The 14,264-nt window shown below is 38.8% G+C and overlaps 2 protein-coding genes across 4 annotated transcripts in view; one reads left to right on the forward strand and one right to left on the reverse strand.

Moving 5' to 3' along the window:
* Nucleotides 1-11,283, reverse strand: part of RNFT1 (ring finger protein, transmembrane 1) — a 32,908-nt gene extending 21,625 nt beyond the window's left edge. For both annotated transcript variants that reach the window (XR_015721333.1, XM_045773700.2), the window contains exons 1-8: nt 11,126-11,283; nt 9,379-9,836; nt 9,114-9,190; nt 7,313-7,413; nt 5,667-5,820; nt 4,882-5,040; nt 3,701-3,766; nt 574-675 (exon numbers count right to left, since the gene is read on the reverse strand). Coding sequence is in view for 1 of the 2 variants with exons in the window: in XM_045773700.2 (XP_045629656.2) it covers nt 574-675; nt 3,701-3,766; nt 4,882-5,040; nt 5,667-5,820; nt 7,313-7,413; nt 9,114-9,190; nt 9,379-9,781 (1,062 nt within the window). In the remaining variant the exon portion in view is untranslated. The remainder of the gene's footprint in view (nt 1-573; nt 676-3,700; nt 3,767-4,881; nt 5,041-5,666; nt 5,821-7,312; nt 7,414-9,113; nt 9,191-9,378; nt 9,837-11,125) is intronic.
* Nucleotides 11,284-11,347: 64 nt separating this feature from the next.
* Nucleotides 11,348-14,264, forward strand: part of MED13 (mediator complex subunit 13) — a 269,001-nt gene continuing 266,084 nt past the window's right edge. Inside the window, exons 1-2 of one of the 2 annotated variants that reach the window (XM_087854559.1) lie at nt 11,348-11,470; nt 12,790-12,840. The gene's annotated coding sequence lies outside the window, so the exon portion shown is untranslated. Of the gene's footprint in view, nt 11,471-11,683; nt 12,841-14,264 lie in introns of those variants that run through there. The other variant, XM_087854560.1, reaches the window with a different exon arrangement.

The raw sequence follows: 14,264 nt of genomic DNA on the forward strand, positions 1-14,264 counted from the left end.
GAGCACTAATCCCTTCATTTTACAAATAAGAAAACAATTATGACATTCAAGAACACAAAGCAGTGTCAGTAGTAGAGCCACTAGTGTTCTTTTGGCTTCATTTAACAACTTTTAATAAAATATAAGCTATATGTAAAATATATATAAAATATAAGCTATCCCTGTACGCTAACTGTAAGTATAATGACTTCACGGCTTAATAAAGTCTTTGAGTGTAACTGCCATAAAGGATAGGAAAGGGCCTTACACAATCCAATAACAAATGCTGGTATTACTCTAAAAGACTAGTATCCAGTTGTTAAAGGTAGCCTGTTTTCCAGTCACTTTGGTACCTTGTCTGCCATCTGAATTATCTTTCCCTGAATACACTCCTTTGCATACAAATCATTAGAACATAAGGGACAAGATTTAGCTAATGTACCAAACCCCCTGATTACAGGTAAGAAATTACTCGTATGTGGCCTGAATGCTACTTTAGGCTAAACATTGTAGATCTTTCCTTTTAACCAATATAAAATAGGACTTGTGACTCAGAGAAGTGCTGTATTCGGTATGCTTAAAAAATATACTTACCTGACAGATGAGCAGAATTGGTTTTTGAAATTCAGCTTGACATATTGAACAAATGTCATCCACATCTGAACACTGTCTCTTGCTGGCAGCCACTCCATAACTCTATGAAGATAAAAAGTTCTGTTCATCTACAAATCTCTTTCTTTCCGGTCATTCAAATACATAGATGATGCTGTATTTCTCAAATCTCCCTGGAACTAGGCATTTGAAAACTCTCCTGAAGGATACAAACATTTCAAAGCTGAACTGTGTATGCAGAACCATGTCTTGATGGACTGCATGCATCCAGATGAACTCATTAGGTACATAATAGGATCTTGGAAGATTGTTAGATTCATTGGCTTCCCAAATAATGATAGTGCTACAAATTCAACTGGCTTAAAAGACTAAGCAATCTGAAATAGAACTATTACAAAATCTATATTTATGTATTAGGTGACCTGGTATTACCAAATAGCCCATTTATTACCTATGGCATTGGTTCAAAACAGTCCATTCAAAGCTTGGCTGGCTGAATGTAACTCATGTAGAGACAGCTTTAAAAATAGATTTTTGTGCTCCACACTGGAGATTGACATACTGGGATGTGACCCAGGAATCTAATTTTTAAAAGCTCTCTAAGTGAACTGAATATGAAGAAGGTTTGGGGATCACTGAACAGTGTCCTGTTACTAAATCTAAAAGTAATTTGTCTGTCATCCTTAATTATCATAAAAGTCAGAGAACACTTAGTACTAGGAAAAAATAAAATTTTACAAAAGAACTGGAATTGCAGAATGTCATTGGTAGAGTTATACTTTCAAAACAGACTGAATGATAATGCAATTCTTTGAATTTCCTTTTCTCCTAAAGTCCTTAAAGTTTTTGATCTCTTTAAGACCTTAATAACTTCCTCACCAACTTCAGTAGAATATAGTCATTAACTAGACATGACAAAATGTTGCCAATGACATCACCTTTTTGTAGAAATGAGGAAAAGGTGGCTGAAGAGAATACCCAAGTTCAGTCATCATAATGAGACCAAAGCATGACTCAACCTGAGGCTATGATCTACACTTATTTTACTAAATACTGAGAGTTAATAAAATCAAACAAGATTCAAAGGACAAAAATATTTAAAAACAAGATTTTTTTTTTGAGCCTGGTGATGTTAAAGATTCCAGAAACAAACTGGGATACTGATGGATGATCTTGGTGCCAATTTCCCTTCATTAAAATGTCATTAGCAGAGTGCACTACAGATACATAAGCATAAGCTGACAAACTTTTAAAGTAGCACTCCTGGGGGTGCCTGGGTGGCAGAGTCAGTTAAGCATCAGACTCTTGCTTTTAGCTCAGGTTGTGATCTCAGGGTTGTGACACTGAGCCTTGCCTTGGCAGCCTGAGCACAGCCTGCTTGAGATTCTCTCTCCCTCTCCCTCTGCCCCTCCCACTCTCTCTCTCTCAAATAAATAAATAAATAAATAAATAAATCTTTAAAAAAAAAAACCCAGCATTCCTGTCTGGCATTTTGCAGACTCCCTTCAGGTGAAGACTTATTTTGATGGTGATTGCCATTTCCCTGGCAAAGTTAAGGAATGTGTATATACATATATTCATGAGAGACTCAAGAATAAAGAGTATTGGGGCGCCTGGGTGGCACAGCGGTTAAGCGTCTGCCTTCGGCTCAGGGCGTGATCCCGGCGTTATGGGATCGAGCCCCACATCAGGCTCCTCCGCTATGAGCCTGCTTCTTCCTCTCCCACTCCCCCTGCTTGTGTTCCCTCTCTTGCTGGCTGTCTCTATCTCTGTCGAATAAATAAATAAAATCTTAAAAAAAAAAAAAAGAATAAAGACTATCAATGACTGATTTCTCTTTATGCCTCACGGAGAATGAATATCGAAGTATTTCAGCACAAGCCTTACTAAATTATAGTAAAATGGCTCGTACTCATATAATCAATTGAATAAACTTCATCAAAGCAGAACTCTCAATTTTAATACACCTGTCTAAAGAAAGAAGTCTGAATAGGATGCCACAAAACTTTTTATTAAATTAGCTCTAGGGGCACCTGGCTGGCTCAGTTGGTAGAGCATGTGACTCTTGATCTTGGGGTCTTGAGTTCAAGCCCCACACTGGGGAGAGAGCTTACTTTAAAAAAATAAAATGTTACTAGCTCTATCTAGCCAAAGAGTGTCTACATCTGAGTACTGACAACCTTTGAGGCTACTAAATAGCAAATGAGCCTTTCCCTGCAATGTGTTAACATCAGTGGAATCACATAATAATCAAGTTTGTAATTGACACTGGAGTTTCAATTTACTGTTAAATTCCATGCTGTGAACTTATTTGTGATTACAGAATTGACTTGGTGGGGAAATTTTTCCAGTAAGAAAATTTCAACGGACGTTTTTGGTAACGAGCTTTTCTCATATACACAATAAATTATAATGAGAACATTTTTATAGGAGCTAAAGAGTTAATGGAGGTACACAAAGCCACCACTTGTGAAAAAAATATATTTTTAGAGAGCATGTGTGAGCGTGGGGGTGGGGGTGGTGAAGCGGGAGGAACAGAGAGAGAGAGGGAGACAATCTCAAGCAGACTCCCTGCTGAGTGCAGAGCCCAACAAGGCTTGATTTCACAACCCTGAGATCATGGTTTGAGCCAAAATCAAAAGTGAGATGTTCAACTGACTGAGCCACCCAGGCACTCCAGGTGAATTTTTAAAAAAGGAAGAACAAAAAAGTTCATGACAAGATTTTTAAGGGAATGTATATAAACCCTTATGTCAAGTGATCTGAAGTGGCACATTCAAAAATACAAGTACCGCATCAACTATTAGGTGGCTGTCAACATTCAAGTCCAGAAACTGATCATAGAAAGAAAAAATTATCATCATAGCCCCATGTGCCAAAGTACTAAAAAAGCATATAATTATGAAAGCCACACTTTTTTTTTTAAAAAGTAAGCTCTACGCCCAATGTGGGGCTTGAATTCACTACCCAAAATCAAAAGTCACATGCTCTACTGACTGAGCCAGCCAGCCGCCCTATGAAATCCATACTTGTAAAATTTATGAACTAAAACATTTTTATAATGAAGAAAGGAAAAAGTGGTTTTTTTTAACTGATAAAAAGTACTTACTGGTCGTGTAAAAAATATTCGCAAAACCCGTCGGAAAGTTCTCAGATGTCCAAAAAAGTCCAAAAGCTGAAAGAGGAAATAAGAGAGAATTCTTTTTTTTTTTTAAACACAATTTTTTTTTTTTTTAAAGATTCTATTTATTTATTTGACAGAGACAGAGACAGCCAGCGAGAGAGGGAACACAAGCAGGGGGAGTGGGAGAGGAAGAAGCAGGCTCACAGCAGAGGAGCCTGATATGGGGCTCGATCCCATAACGCCGGGATCACGCCCTGAGCCGAAGGCAGATGCTTAACCGCTGTGCTACCCAGGCACCCCGTAAGAGAGAATTCTTGAATTCAAAGAGCCCTATCTGTTAAACCCAGAGATCAAAGCTAAAATCCCATAATACCAAATACTGATATTAACTTAATGCTCATTGCAAATTCATTACATTCTAAATATATTTAAAATCCAATTATGGAATATTTTACTCAATCTATAGATTTAAGCCAACTTTTTAAAAAATATTTATTTGAGAGAGAGGGAGGGAGAAAGAGAACAAGTAGGGAGGAGGAGCAGAGGGAGAAGCTGACTCCTGGCTGAGCAGAAAGCCGGACATGGGGCTTGATCCCAGGACCCAGAAATCATGACCTGGGCCGACTAAGCCACCCAGGCACCCCCATACTTAGATTTTTTTAAAAGTTTCATACTAATTTGAGGGGAACAGGACAGTATACCAGTTCAAGAATTTTGTGTATGACAGATACTACTTTTGGGGATGGGTATGTTCTACTCTACCCATGCTATGTGGAGGTCCACTCCCCCAATTAAATCTGAGACCTACTGGATTAAGATAAAGATATGTATTTCCATTTTTCCTTTTCTAAGCAGATACAGAACCTGCCATTACTTCAAACTAGTGATATGAAGACAAACTATAAAACACTCAAAGACAAAAGCAGTTGTATGTCAAATCTGTAATCATCACATGAATCATTATACAATGAGAAGATTTATAATGTTACTACTTTTATTTTTTTTGAAGATTTATTAGAGAGAGAGTGTGCACGTGCGCACGCATATGAGTGGGGGCGGGGCAGAGGAAGAGAGAGAAGCAACATTCCCCTGTTGCCCGACATGGGGCTTGATTCCAGGACCCCGGGATCATGACCTGAGCCACCCAGGTGCCCCATGTTACCTACTTTTAGTATGAGGTAGAGTAAAGCCAGCAATATCCCAAGACTCCGTCTAGTTACATTACCAAACTCCCCATAGCTTATAAGGTAACGAAACCAAACTGGTATGGGAACAAAAGTTCGGTAAAACTGACATGATTCTTCTAAAAGCATGTACCAGTAACCCTAAAAAGGAAGGAAAAAGAAAACAGAGCTAGATAAGGTACTTATATACACAGCACAGATATTTCATATTGGACTGAAATAATCACGAGTATATGGCACAATAACTATAAAATTAATCTTCATAACGATAATGGTTATGATTGACGATCTCAACATTGTACTCACAATTACTGAGTGGTTTGCTTCCCAAGAATTTCTAAAGAATGACACACCGAAAATTTTTTATGTATACTATAAGTAAAACTTACATTTTTGCTGATTATAAAAATTTATATTAAAATTTTTACTGAATATGGGAAAAACACTGAATATAGTCAGTTATCAATTATTAATTGATAAAGCCCTGGAGAAGAACAGAAGTACAAATCTAAATATTATTTTTCTATATGTGATGTGACTGGTTTTTAGATTATTCTGAAGCAAATATAACTCTTACTTTATTGGACTAGATTAATATTTGGGTTCAAGTCTTTGAGCAAATGGTTGTCAGTCTGAGGTAATACAGATAATTTAAATTATATTATTTAGAAAACTGAAAAGTTATAAAAGAGTCATTCCAACAAAGACTAAATAGCATTAATGTGGTTTGCTAACATTTTTTCAATAAACCATGTTTAGTTTCTTACCTTGGATTTAAAAGGCATGATGAAAGAAGGCATCAACAAAATAAGGCATTTTAAGCCCATGAAGAGGAATTTCAGAATGAAGTCTGTAATTCCAACAATCCAAAGTACTTCCCAGAAGCTTGAATGGTCCAAAGTAGGATTTAAAAAAATTAAGCTACCAAGAGAAAAACATCAAAACTTAACCAGAGCAACACACAAAGGTCAAGTTTTGATAGGGGTTTTTAAATTTGCTACCAAATATTTTACTTTAATTTGATGTGTAAAAAATCTGAGTTTGGCAAGATGTTAGAGTTCATGTAAACAGAATGGAAAATCATTTTACTTAAAGAGATTTTTCAAATGTTTAAATTTCAAATCTTTCCTCCATAGAATAAAGAAAAACAACAGTCCTCCTAGCATGTCATGGTTGGAAAGCTAGCCTGTAATCTAAAAAATTCACTAAATACTAGATATCTGCCATTCTCTTCTCAACCAACCCCAATCCAGGTTCCATTCCCTCCTTTCCACTGAATTGCTTTTGTCAAGATCATCAATTCTGTCTTGCTAAACTCAAAGGTCACTTCTTGTTTTCCATCTTTCCTCCCTGAATTATTTCTTCCTAGACTAACATCACTCTTCTAGTTGTTCTCATTATGTGATTGATGACTCCTTAAATCTCCTTTGCTGCTCCTCTAATTGTAGGCATGTCCAGTCTTGCCCCCTCTCCTGTCCACACTTTCCTTCCCTAGTTAGTCTTAGTGAGTTCCATAGTTTTTAGGTATCAACCATATGCTGGATAACACCAAAATTTATAGCCCTAACCTTAACTCTAAGCTCATGACATATAGCTATAATCACTTTACAGTTCTGTATGGCCTCGCCAACCTAACATGTTCAAAGCAAAACTGCTGATTTTCCCATCAAAACCAGTTCTTTCCCCAGTCTTTCCCAGCCCATAAATGGCATCACCATCCAGACAGTTGCTGAGACTGGGTTTCTTAACAGTTGCTTAGCCAGTTGCTAAGACTGGGATTCTTACCCCCTACCTACCCACCCAATGCAATATGAGTGCTATTGGTTCCCCTACAAACTATCCCAGATTGTTCACATCTCTCTAGCTCTACTTAAGCCAAAACTTCTCATTATCTGATTAAAGCCAAAAATCCAAAACACTTCCATCTGCATGGAAACTTAACTACTGTCCTTTAGTAAGTCTTCTGCTTGCTTCTAAAACAAAGATCACGTGTTCTCACCACACACACATAACTATGGGAGATGATGGATATGTTAATTAGCTTAAATGTGTAATCATTTCATAATGTATACAGATAGCAAAACATCATGTTGTGTATCTTAAATATATATAATTTTTATTTTGTCAAAAATAAGTAAAACTTTAAAAAGACCACCACCAATAACCTAATGGTATTCAAAACTATTGATTATATAAGTGAAAATTTAAGTATCGAAAATTAAATAGTACCTGCTATAAGCCAAGACACTGATATACAAATGTGAATAAGTCACTTAGACATATTAATCTTGGAAGGAGAAGAATAGGTAAAAATTGAACTCTAACAATAATTATGTGCAAGTTAAGATAGCAAAGTGCTATGGAATAAATGATTACATAAAAAATGTGACTGTGTATTTGGACCTCAAATTACCTGTAATAGAGTGACTGAGAATGAAAGGTGTAATATAAAAGAACAGAAGATCCTGCTAAGAATACCAGTAACCAAGCACACTGAATCTTTGAGCACCTTTCCTGAAAAATAAACAATTTTATAATTTGTTACTATGAATTATGCCAGAAGTAAAAGTATCATTAAACTATTTTATTTAAAGACTAATTTATTAACTTAGAACATTTTAATAGATTAATCTTAATAAAAATATATTGATAAATTGTACATCATCACACTATGTATCTTTAGTGAACAAAACAGAACTCATATTTAAACAAATTTTTAAAATACAAGTTTCTTCACTGTATTAAAACATTACCCACATTACCCAGGTTTCAAAGAAGCCCAATCTTCTACAAGCTGACATAAAGGACCTATCCAAGGACAAATTTTACCTCTGCAAAGCTCCCTATTTTTTGCCTCCGTGACAAAACAGAACTTTAAAAATGCATTTAAGTTATCAGGATTTGTAAGTATAATTTAAAAAATTTTCAAACAATTCAGGAGGATTTTAACAAGGTGATTTGTTATTAATATCACTTAAATTTTTTTTTAAGATTTTATTTATTTGACAGAGAGATAGAGCACAAGCAGGGGGAGCAGCAGAGGGAGAGGGAGAAGCAGGCTCCCTGCTAAGGAGGGAGCCTGACTCAGGGCTTGATCCCAGGACCCTGGGATCATGACCTGAGCTGAAGGCAGACGCTTAACCGACTAAGCCACCCAGGCGCCCCTCACTTACATTTTTTTTAAGGACTTTATTTATTTATTAGAGCATGCGTGGGGTGGGGGAAGGGGGAGCAGAGAGGGACAAGCAGCAGACTGCCCACTGAGGGCAGAGCCTGACGGAGGCGTTGTCTCACAATGACCTGAGCTGAAATCAAGAGTAGGATGCTTAACTGATTGAGCCACCCAGGTGCCCCTTAAAATTGTTTTAATTACTAGTTTAATTAGAAGTTTTACCTATTTTAAACCCTGAATGACATTTTTAGGGTTTGATAGGTTCTAACTACAAATATCCAAGTCCTTTACACAGATACAGCCCTTTAAAGTTGCTTGAAGGTGAAATTTTATAAACTAATCCTATTTTCTCCAATAATTGATATGACTAATCATTTATAATTTATGTTATGGAAAAACTATTTGGGTTTAATTTTCTTTAAATAAGAGAGACCTAAATAGTTTAATACCTATTCGATATACATTTTATTTATTTTAAATTTTATGGGGCAACAGCTACGTTTTTTCTTTTTTTAAAGATTTTATTTACTTATTTGACCGACAGAGAGAGCACAAGCCAGGGGAAGCGGCAGGCAGAGGGAGAGGGAGAAGCAGGCTCCCCGCTAAACAAGGAGGCTGATGCGGAGCTCGATCCCAGGACTCTGAGATCATGACCTGAGCCAAAGGCAGTCGCTTAACCAACTGAGCCACCCAGGTGCCCTATAGCAAAAGTTTTTAATGATATTATATTACCTAGTTTAGTCAAATTACTCAAAATATGAAGGCACTTGACAAATCACATCAAATAGTGCATTCTAAATCTTTTAATCCTATCTAGTTTTTCTATCAGACTCAACATACAAAGAAAATAAAGTGAAACAATTTAGCGTTAGGACAGATCATTTAGATAACAAAATTTAATATATCATGGATGCTATAACATGTCTATTTAAATTTGTCAAGAAAACGATCTTAATTCCTATTTCTCTCAAAAGAGAGTATATAATTAATTCTACAGAGAGAAACATTTAATGGTTTTTTTTTAGTTACTTGTTATACTTACTCTTAGAAAAACCTGATTTACAATGCTTTTGTTTGCATACATAAAAGTTGTAAGCAGCCCAATTCCAAGAGAAATTCCTGTTAGGAAATAAGTTCCAGTTAATTGAAAGAAAAAAAAAAATCCAAGAGCTAGCATAAATGACATGAATTTAAAGGAAACACATACAATTTTAAAAGCTAACAAAATACAAAGGTTCAAGTAGATTACCAATAGAGAAAAAAAATTAACTGACAATGAAACAATTCGATGTTTTATTATACCCTACCTGTTATATGCTGCATAACAAGTTTGACACCCAGAATCAAAATATATGGAAGACTTTTGTGCAACCACTTGAAGAGATAGCGGAATTCTGAGAAGGAGCTACTACCATGATCTCCAGACTCTGTGGCAGTATCATCAGGTTGCCTTGCTTCATTGTGGGAGTGACTCCGTAAGCGACTGTGTATACATCCATGGGTACAGCTATGGACACCTGAACTTGTATTTCTGGAGGTTGGATTTTCAGCATATTCTTTAGGTATGGAGTTTATCTGGATATGAACATCTCCAGAATGAAGACAAGAACCTTCTCTTGTCAATTTTGTATGGACACATTGGGAGGCTGAGGCATTCTCATTGCCTGCAGCTCCTGAAGGGCTGTGCAGTTGGCTACAGTTGGCTTGCATGACCCTTGAATACTTTTTCTGTGATCCAGATTTCTTTGCTTCAGGGCTCTATCTCCTAAAAATCAAAGAGCAGAAAATATTCTAAGTGAACAGTTAAATACAGACAATATACTGCTCAGTAGGAATCCTTTATTCATTACAGTAGAGGCCAATAGTCATAGTTGATGAATTACCTTCAGGTTATCTATCACTTGTTACTAGACACAGCCCCCTTCCCTTAATGCCAAGGCTCTGCTGCTTTACCCAAACTATTTTTTAGGGAACATCTGCTACAAAAAAAAATTTAGTTTCAGATGCCCTCTTCTCTAATGACAGAAGGAAAGAGCAAAATAGTAAAAGTATGAGTGCCCAGCAGATGTTAATAATGTACCAATACTCATTCATACTTGAATACATTCAGTACATTTACTCTCCAGCAGTGTCATCTCTGATGGAGAATCTACATTTCATAAAAGTGAGGCAGTATTTTTTAATGCTTAGAAAGGCTAGGAAGAAAAAAAACCATTAAAACTTAATGCCTTTTAAAATATCATGAAAAACTAATAATAAACGTTTCACTTAGGTGACCTACAAATTTCGTTTTATGGTGAAATAGCTTTCCCAAGGCTTAAAAGATTTCTAATAACTACTTCCAAGAGTATTACCTTCCCCCACAAAAGAATGCTACCCAAATACCTTTAAAACAGGGAGACCTGGGGAGTCGCCATGTAATTGTAAGGTAACTCTTTAGTCTGGGTATGGATAGTTGTATAGTCTGCGCATTAAAAATGCCATCATCTCTGGGGAGGTGGAGGGTGGGAAGGGCAAAAGACACTGGCAGGGAAGGATCCCTAAATGGCCAGTGTGGGTAGCCTTGGAAGACGGATTCCAGTGTCACGAAACCCAGAGCCTTGTCCCAGACTGCCTGTTGGAGGAAGCTAGGGTTAACGTCAGGGTATGTTCTGTCATTCTATTTCATTCCTGAATTTGAGTTTTCCTTTTTTTTTTTTTTCAATTACTGTACGGCCGTGTGGTTTTTAATGCCTTTCACTAAAGGCTTTCACCGATACTCCGACGCCACAGGTGCTATTTATTCCCTCAAACCTCCGGAGACCAGCATTGGACCGGACAGTCTCTGTATCCACAAATAAAAACGTAGAAACTTCCCACTTTCCTCCAAGCACAAGCAAGAAAGGGGACGAAAAAATTAAGACAAGCAAACGCACACAACTCTTCCGGAATCCCCAGGACTGAGTTTTCCACCCACGTTCGAGCTTCGTGTGCCTCACTTATTCCCCCCCCCCCCACTCCCAGAGCCCCATTCGCCGCGGCCCCTCGCCTCCGCCCGCTTCCCCCAGGCCTGACCTCTCATGACGACGATGAGTGAACGGAGGACCCGGCGGCGGCTGCAGCAACAGCGGGAGACCCCGCCTCGAGGCCTTCAATCAAGGCCATCACCTTCAAACCCCAATACCGGCAACTCCGGCCCAGCTTGGTGGCGGCGGCGCGCGCGCTCCCCCGACGTCCTCACGCGCGCGTGCGCTGCCCGCCGCGTGCCCGCCCCCGCGCAACGCGCCTAGGGACAGGCTGAGCCCCGGGTGTCCGGCGGGCGTGAGGCCGCCTGAGGTTGGTGGCTGTGGAGAGGAGTAGGGCTGCTCCTGAGGACCGCCTGCAGGCGTCTGCATTAAACCATAAGCCGCCGTCATCTATGTGCGTATATACGTGTAATCCGCCACACGCCTCAGAGATCTGGAGGTTTTGAGGTTAAAAATGTTTTGGCTTCGGGAACCTGCCCTCGGAGGAGAGGCCTGACGTTGGGGTTGTCCTCGTCCCGTAGGATCCTGGGCGCCTGCTCTGTAGAGGCTGCCCACCACCCTGGTCCGGCTTCGCGCCCGTCCCCTGGGACCCGAGTTAGAAAAGCCACGTCAGCGAGGGGCTCGGCGCGTCTCTGGACGAGCGGGGCGGAGCGAGAACGTTCGGGTTTTCGCGTTCGCGTTTCTCGGGCTTAACCCCTGATTGAGTTGTGGCTGGGTGGTGAAGTTTTAACTGAAATGGCTTTTCGTTATGATCCTAAAGTTGCACCGTTTGAGTTAGGCCCTGCCAAAACTTAAGGGAGGAGAAGCAAAGAAGTCGGAGAGAGATTTGGTGGCGGTGGAAGTAGAAGTTAAATTTTAAAACCCTGTTTTGTATGGGATATAGGGAATTCTGCTATCTTCGCTGGAAGTTCTAAAATGAGAAGTTTATTAAGAAAAATCTTAAAACAAAAGAAACAAAACCCCGCCTCTTGATCCCCAGCCAAAATGTTTTAAATGGTATTTAATGTATTTCATGAATCTTCCCCCATTCCGTACAACTACCAAAAGCCTTTCCATTCTGAACTGCAAGCTTTTTACCTTTAATTTACAGAAATTGACGTCAAGTAAATAACTCTTAATAGTCTTCCTACAGTTTTGAATTAAATATTCCACGCCCTGTGGTCTGAACTTACTTGGCAAGGGGTTTTCTTTCTTCATTAGTGACCATAAATTTGCACATATATGCTGAGTTGACTATCTAGTGGAATGAATGGTACTTTGTCGTTTTATTGGTCACTCCCTGACTTAGACAGCCATTCACAACTCTGCCCAAATTAGTTTGGTGGTGTGTACTTTCTGAGGCTTCTTAATCATGAAGTTGTTTGCACTTTATTTTGTCTTGTACCAGCGCAACAGTACACCGTTTAACCTCAATTATCCACTTTGAGGTTGTACTTAAGTCAGATTCGTTCTATCACCAAATCATTTCCCTTGGTTAGAGAGGCACTCTCCACCCCCCACCTCACTCCCCAACTGGTATTAATTAGATCTGCTTCACACTGTTGATTAAGATATTGGGCTTTCATTTATTTTTTAATATTCATAGGTTTCCATGAGCTTGATTAACGTAAGTCTTGCTGACAAATTAGGTTTCTGGGTTAGTAAGGCTTAGTCCATTTGGGCTGCAAAGTTATAGACTAGCTAGCTCGTAAACGACAAATTTATTTCTCACAGTTCATGAGCCTATGAAGTCTAACATCAAAGTGCTGGCAGATTTGGTGTCTGGTGAGTACCTGTTTCCTTGAATATCTGTTTCCTATTCTTGCTGTATCATACTATGGTGGAGGATGGAGGGAACTCTTTGGAATCTTATTCATAAGGGCTTTGCCCTCATGACCTAATCACCTGTCTCCACCTCCTAACACCATCACATTGGACATTAGGATTTAGTGTATGAATTTTGTAGGGGACACAAATATTAGGACTGTAGCAAAGGCCAAGGGCCAGGCTCTGGACTGCTGTGAATTTTTCAAGGAGACATATTTTTGTATATATCCTTTCATCCCATCTATAACATGGCGATTTTTATTTTAAACTTTAAAAAGTATGATGATTTAGGGAACAGAAAAAAGAGAGTCTCATGTAGTTTAGCTATAGCTACAATGGGTCATCAGTCTGTTTTAGTACATTGATAATTTTAGTACGTTAGGTACACTTAAAATTTAATACATTTATACACCTCACTGTAAATTCTTACTTTATCACATTCATAACACATTGCAGGTACACATTGAAAGTTTGTTGGTAACCTTGGAACTGCATTCCACTCAAACAACTTGACTGAAAAGTAACATTTGAAGAAGTAAAGAGTACTGAGTTGATGACAAGATTTGACAGTGACAGACTTATTTGATAAATTTTCTTTCCACTAGCATCTAGAATATAGGAAACAGGCATTTTAATTGATTAATTCAAATAGCATTTGCTGACTACTTACTAAATGTCAAGAATTGTATTAGAGGGGCGCCTGGGTAGCGCAGTCGTTGGGCCTCTGCCTTCGGCTCAGGGCGTGATCCCGGCGTTCCGGGATCGAGTCCCGCATCGGGCTCCTCCGCTAGGAGCCTGCTTCTTCCTCTCCCACTCCCCCTGCTTGTGTTCCCTCTCTCGCTGGCTGTCTCTCTGTCACATAAATAAATAAAATCTTAAAAAAAAAAAAAAGAATTGTATTAGATATTGGAGGGTAGACATTAAAAAAAAAACACAGGGGCGCCTGGGTGGCACAGCGGTTAAGCGTCTGCCTTCGGCTCAGGGCGTGATCCCAGCGTTATGGGATTAAGCCCCACATCAGGCTCCTCTGCTATGAGCCTGCTTCTTCCTCTCCCACTCCCCCTGCTTGTGTTCCCTCTCTCGCTGGCTGTCTCTATCTCTGTTGAATAAATAAATAAAATCTTAAAAAAAAAATAAAATTAAATTAAAAAAAACACAGTCCCCCTCCCACAGTGACATGAGTGGCTAGACAAGTCTCCAAACAAATAATTGTAGTGTACTGGAATAAACAGTATAATTGAAGGTTGTATGAGATGCAGTGGAAGCAAGAACTGGAGCATTTAACTTAGGAAAGAACTGCTTCATTTAAATTTGTGGTATTTGAGATGAATCTTGAAGAATATGTCGAAATTTGCCGGGACACAAGCAGTATATGGACGTTC

The sequence above is a fragment of the Ursus americanus genome, chromosome 23 (genome assembly GCF_024610735.1).
Source record: "Ursus americanus isolate L20-20 chromosome 23, mUrsAme1.1.p, whole genome shotgun sequence".
Lineage (NCBI taxonomy): Eukaryota > Metazoa > Chordata > Mammalia > Carnivora > Ursidae > Ursus > Ursus americanus.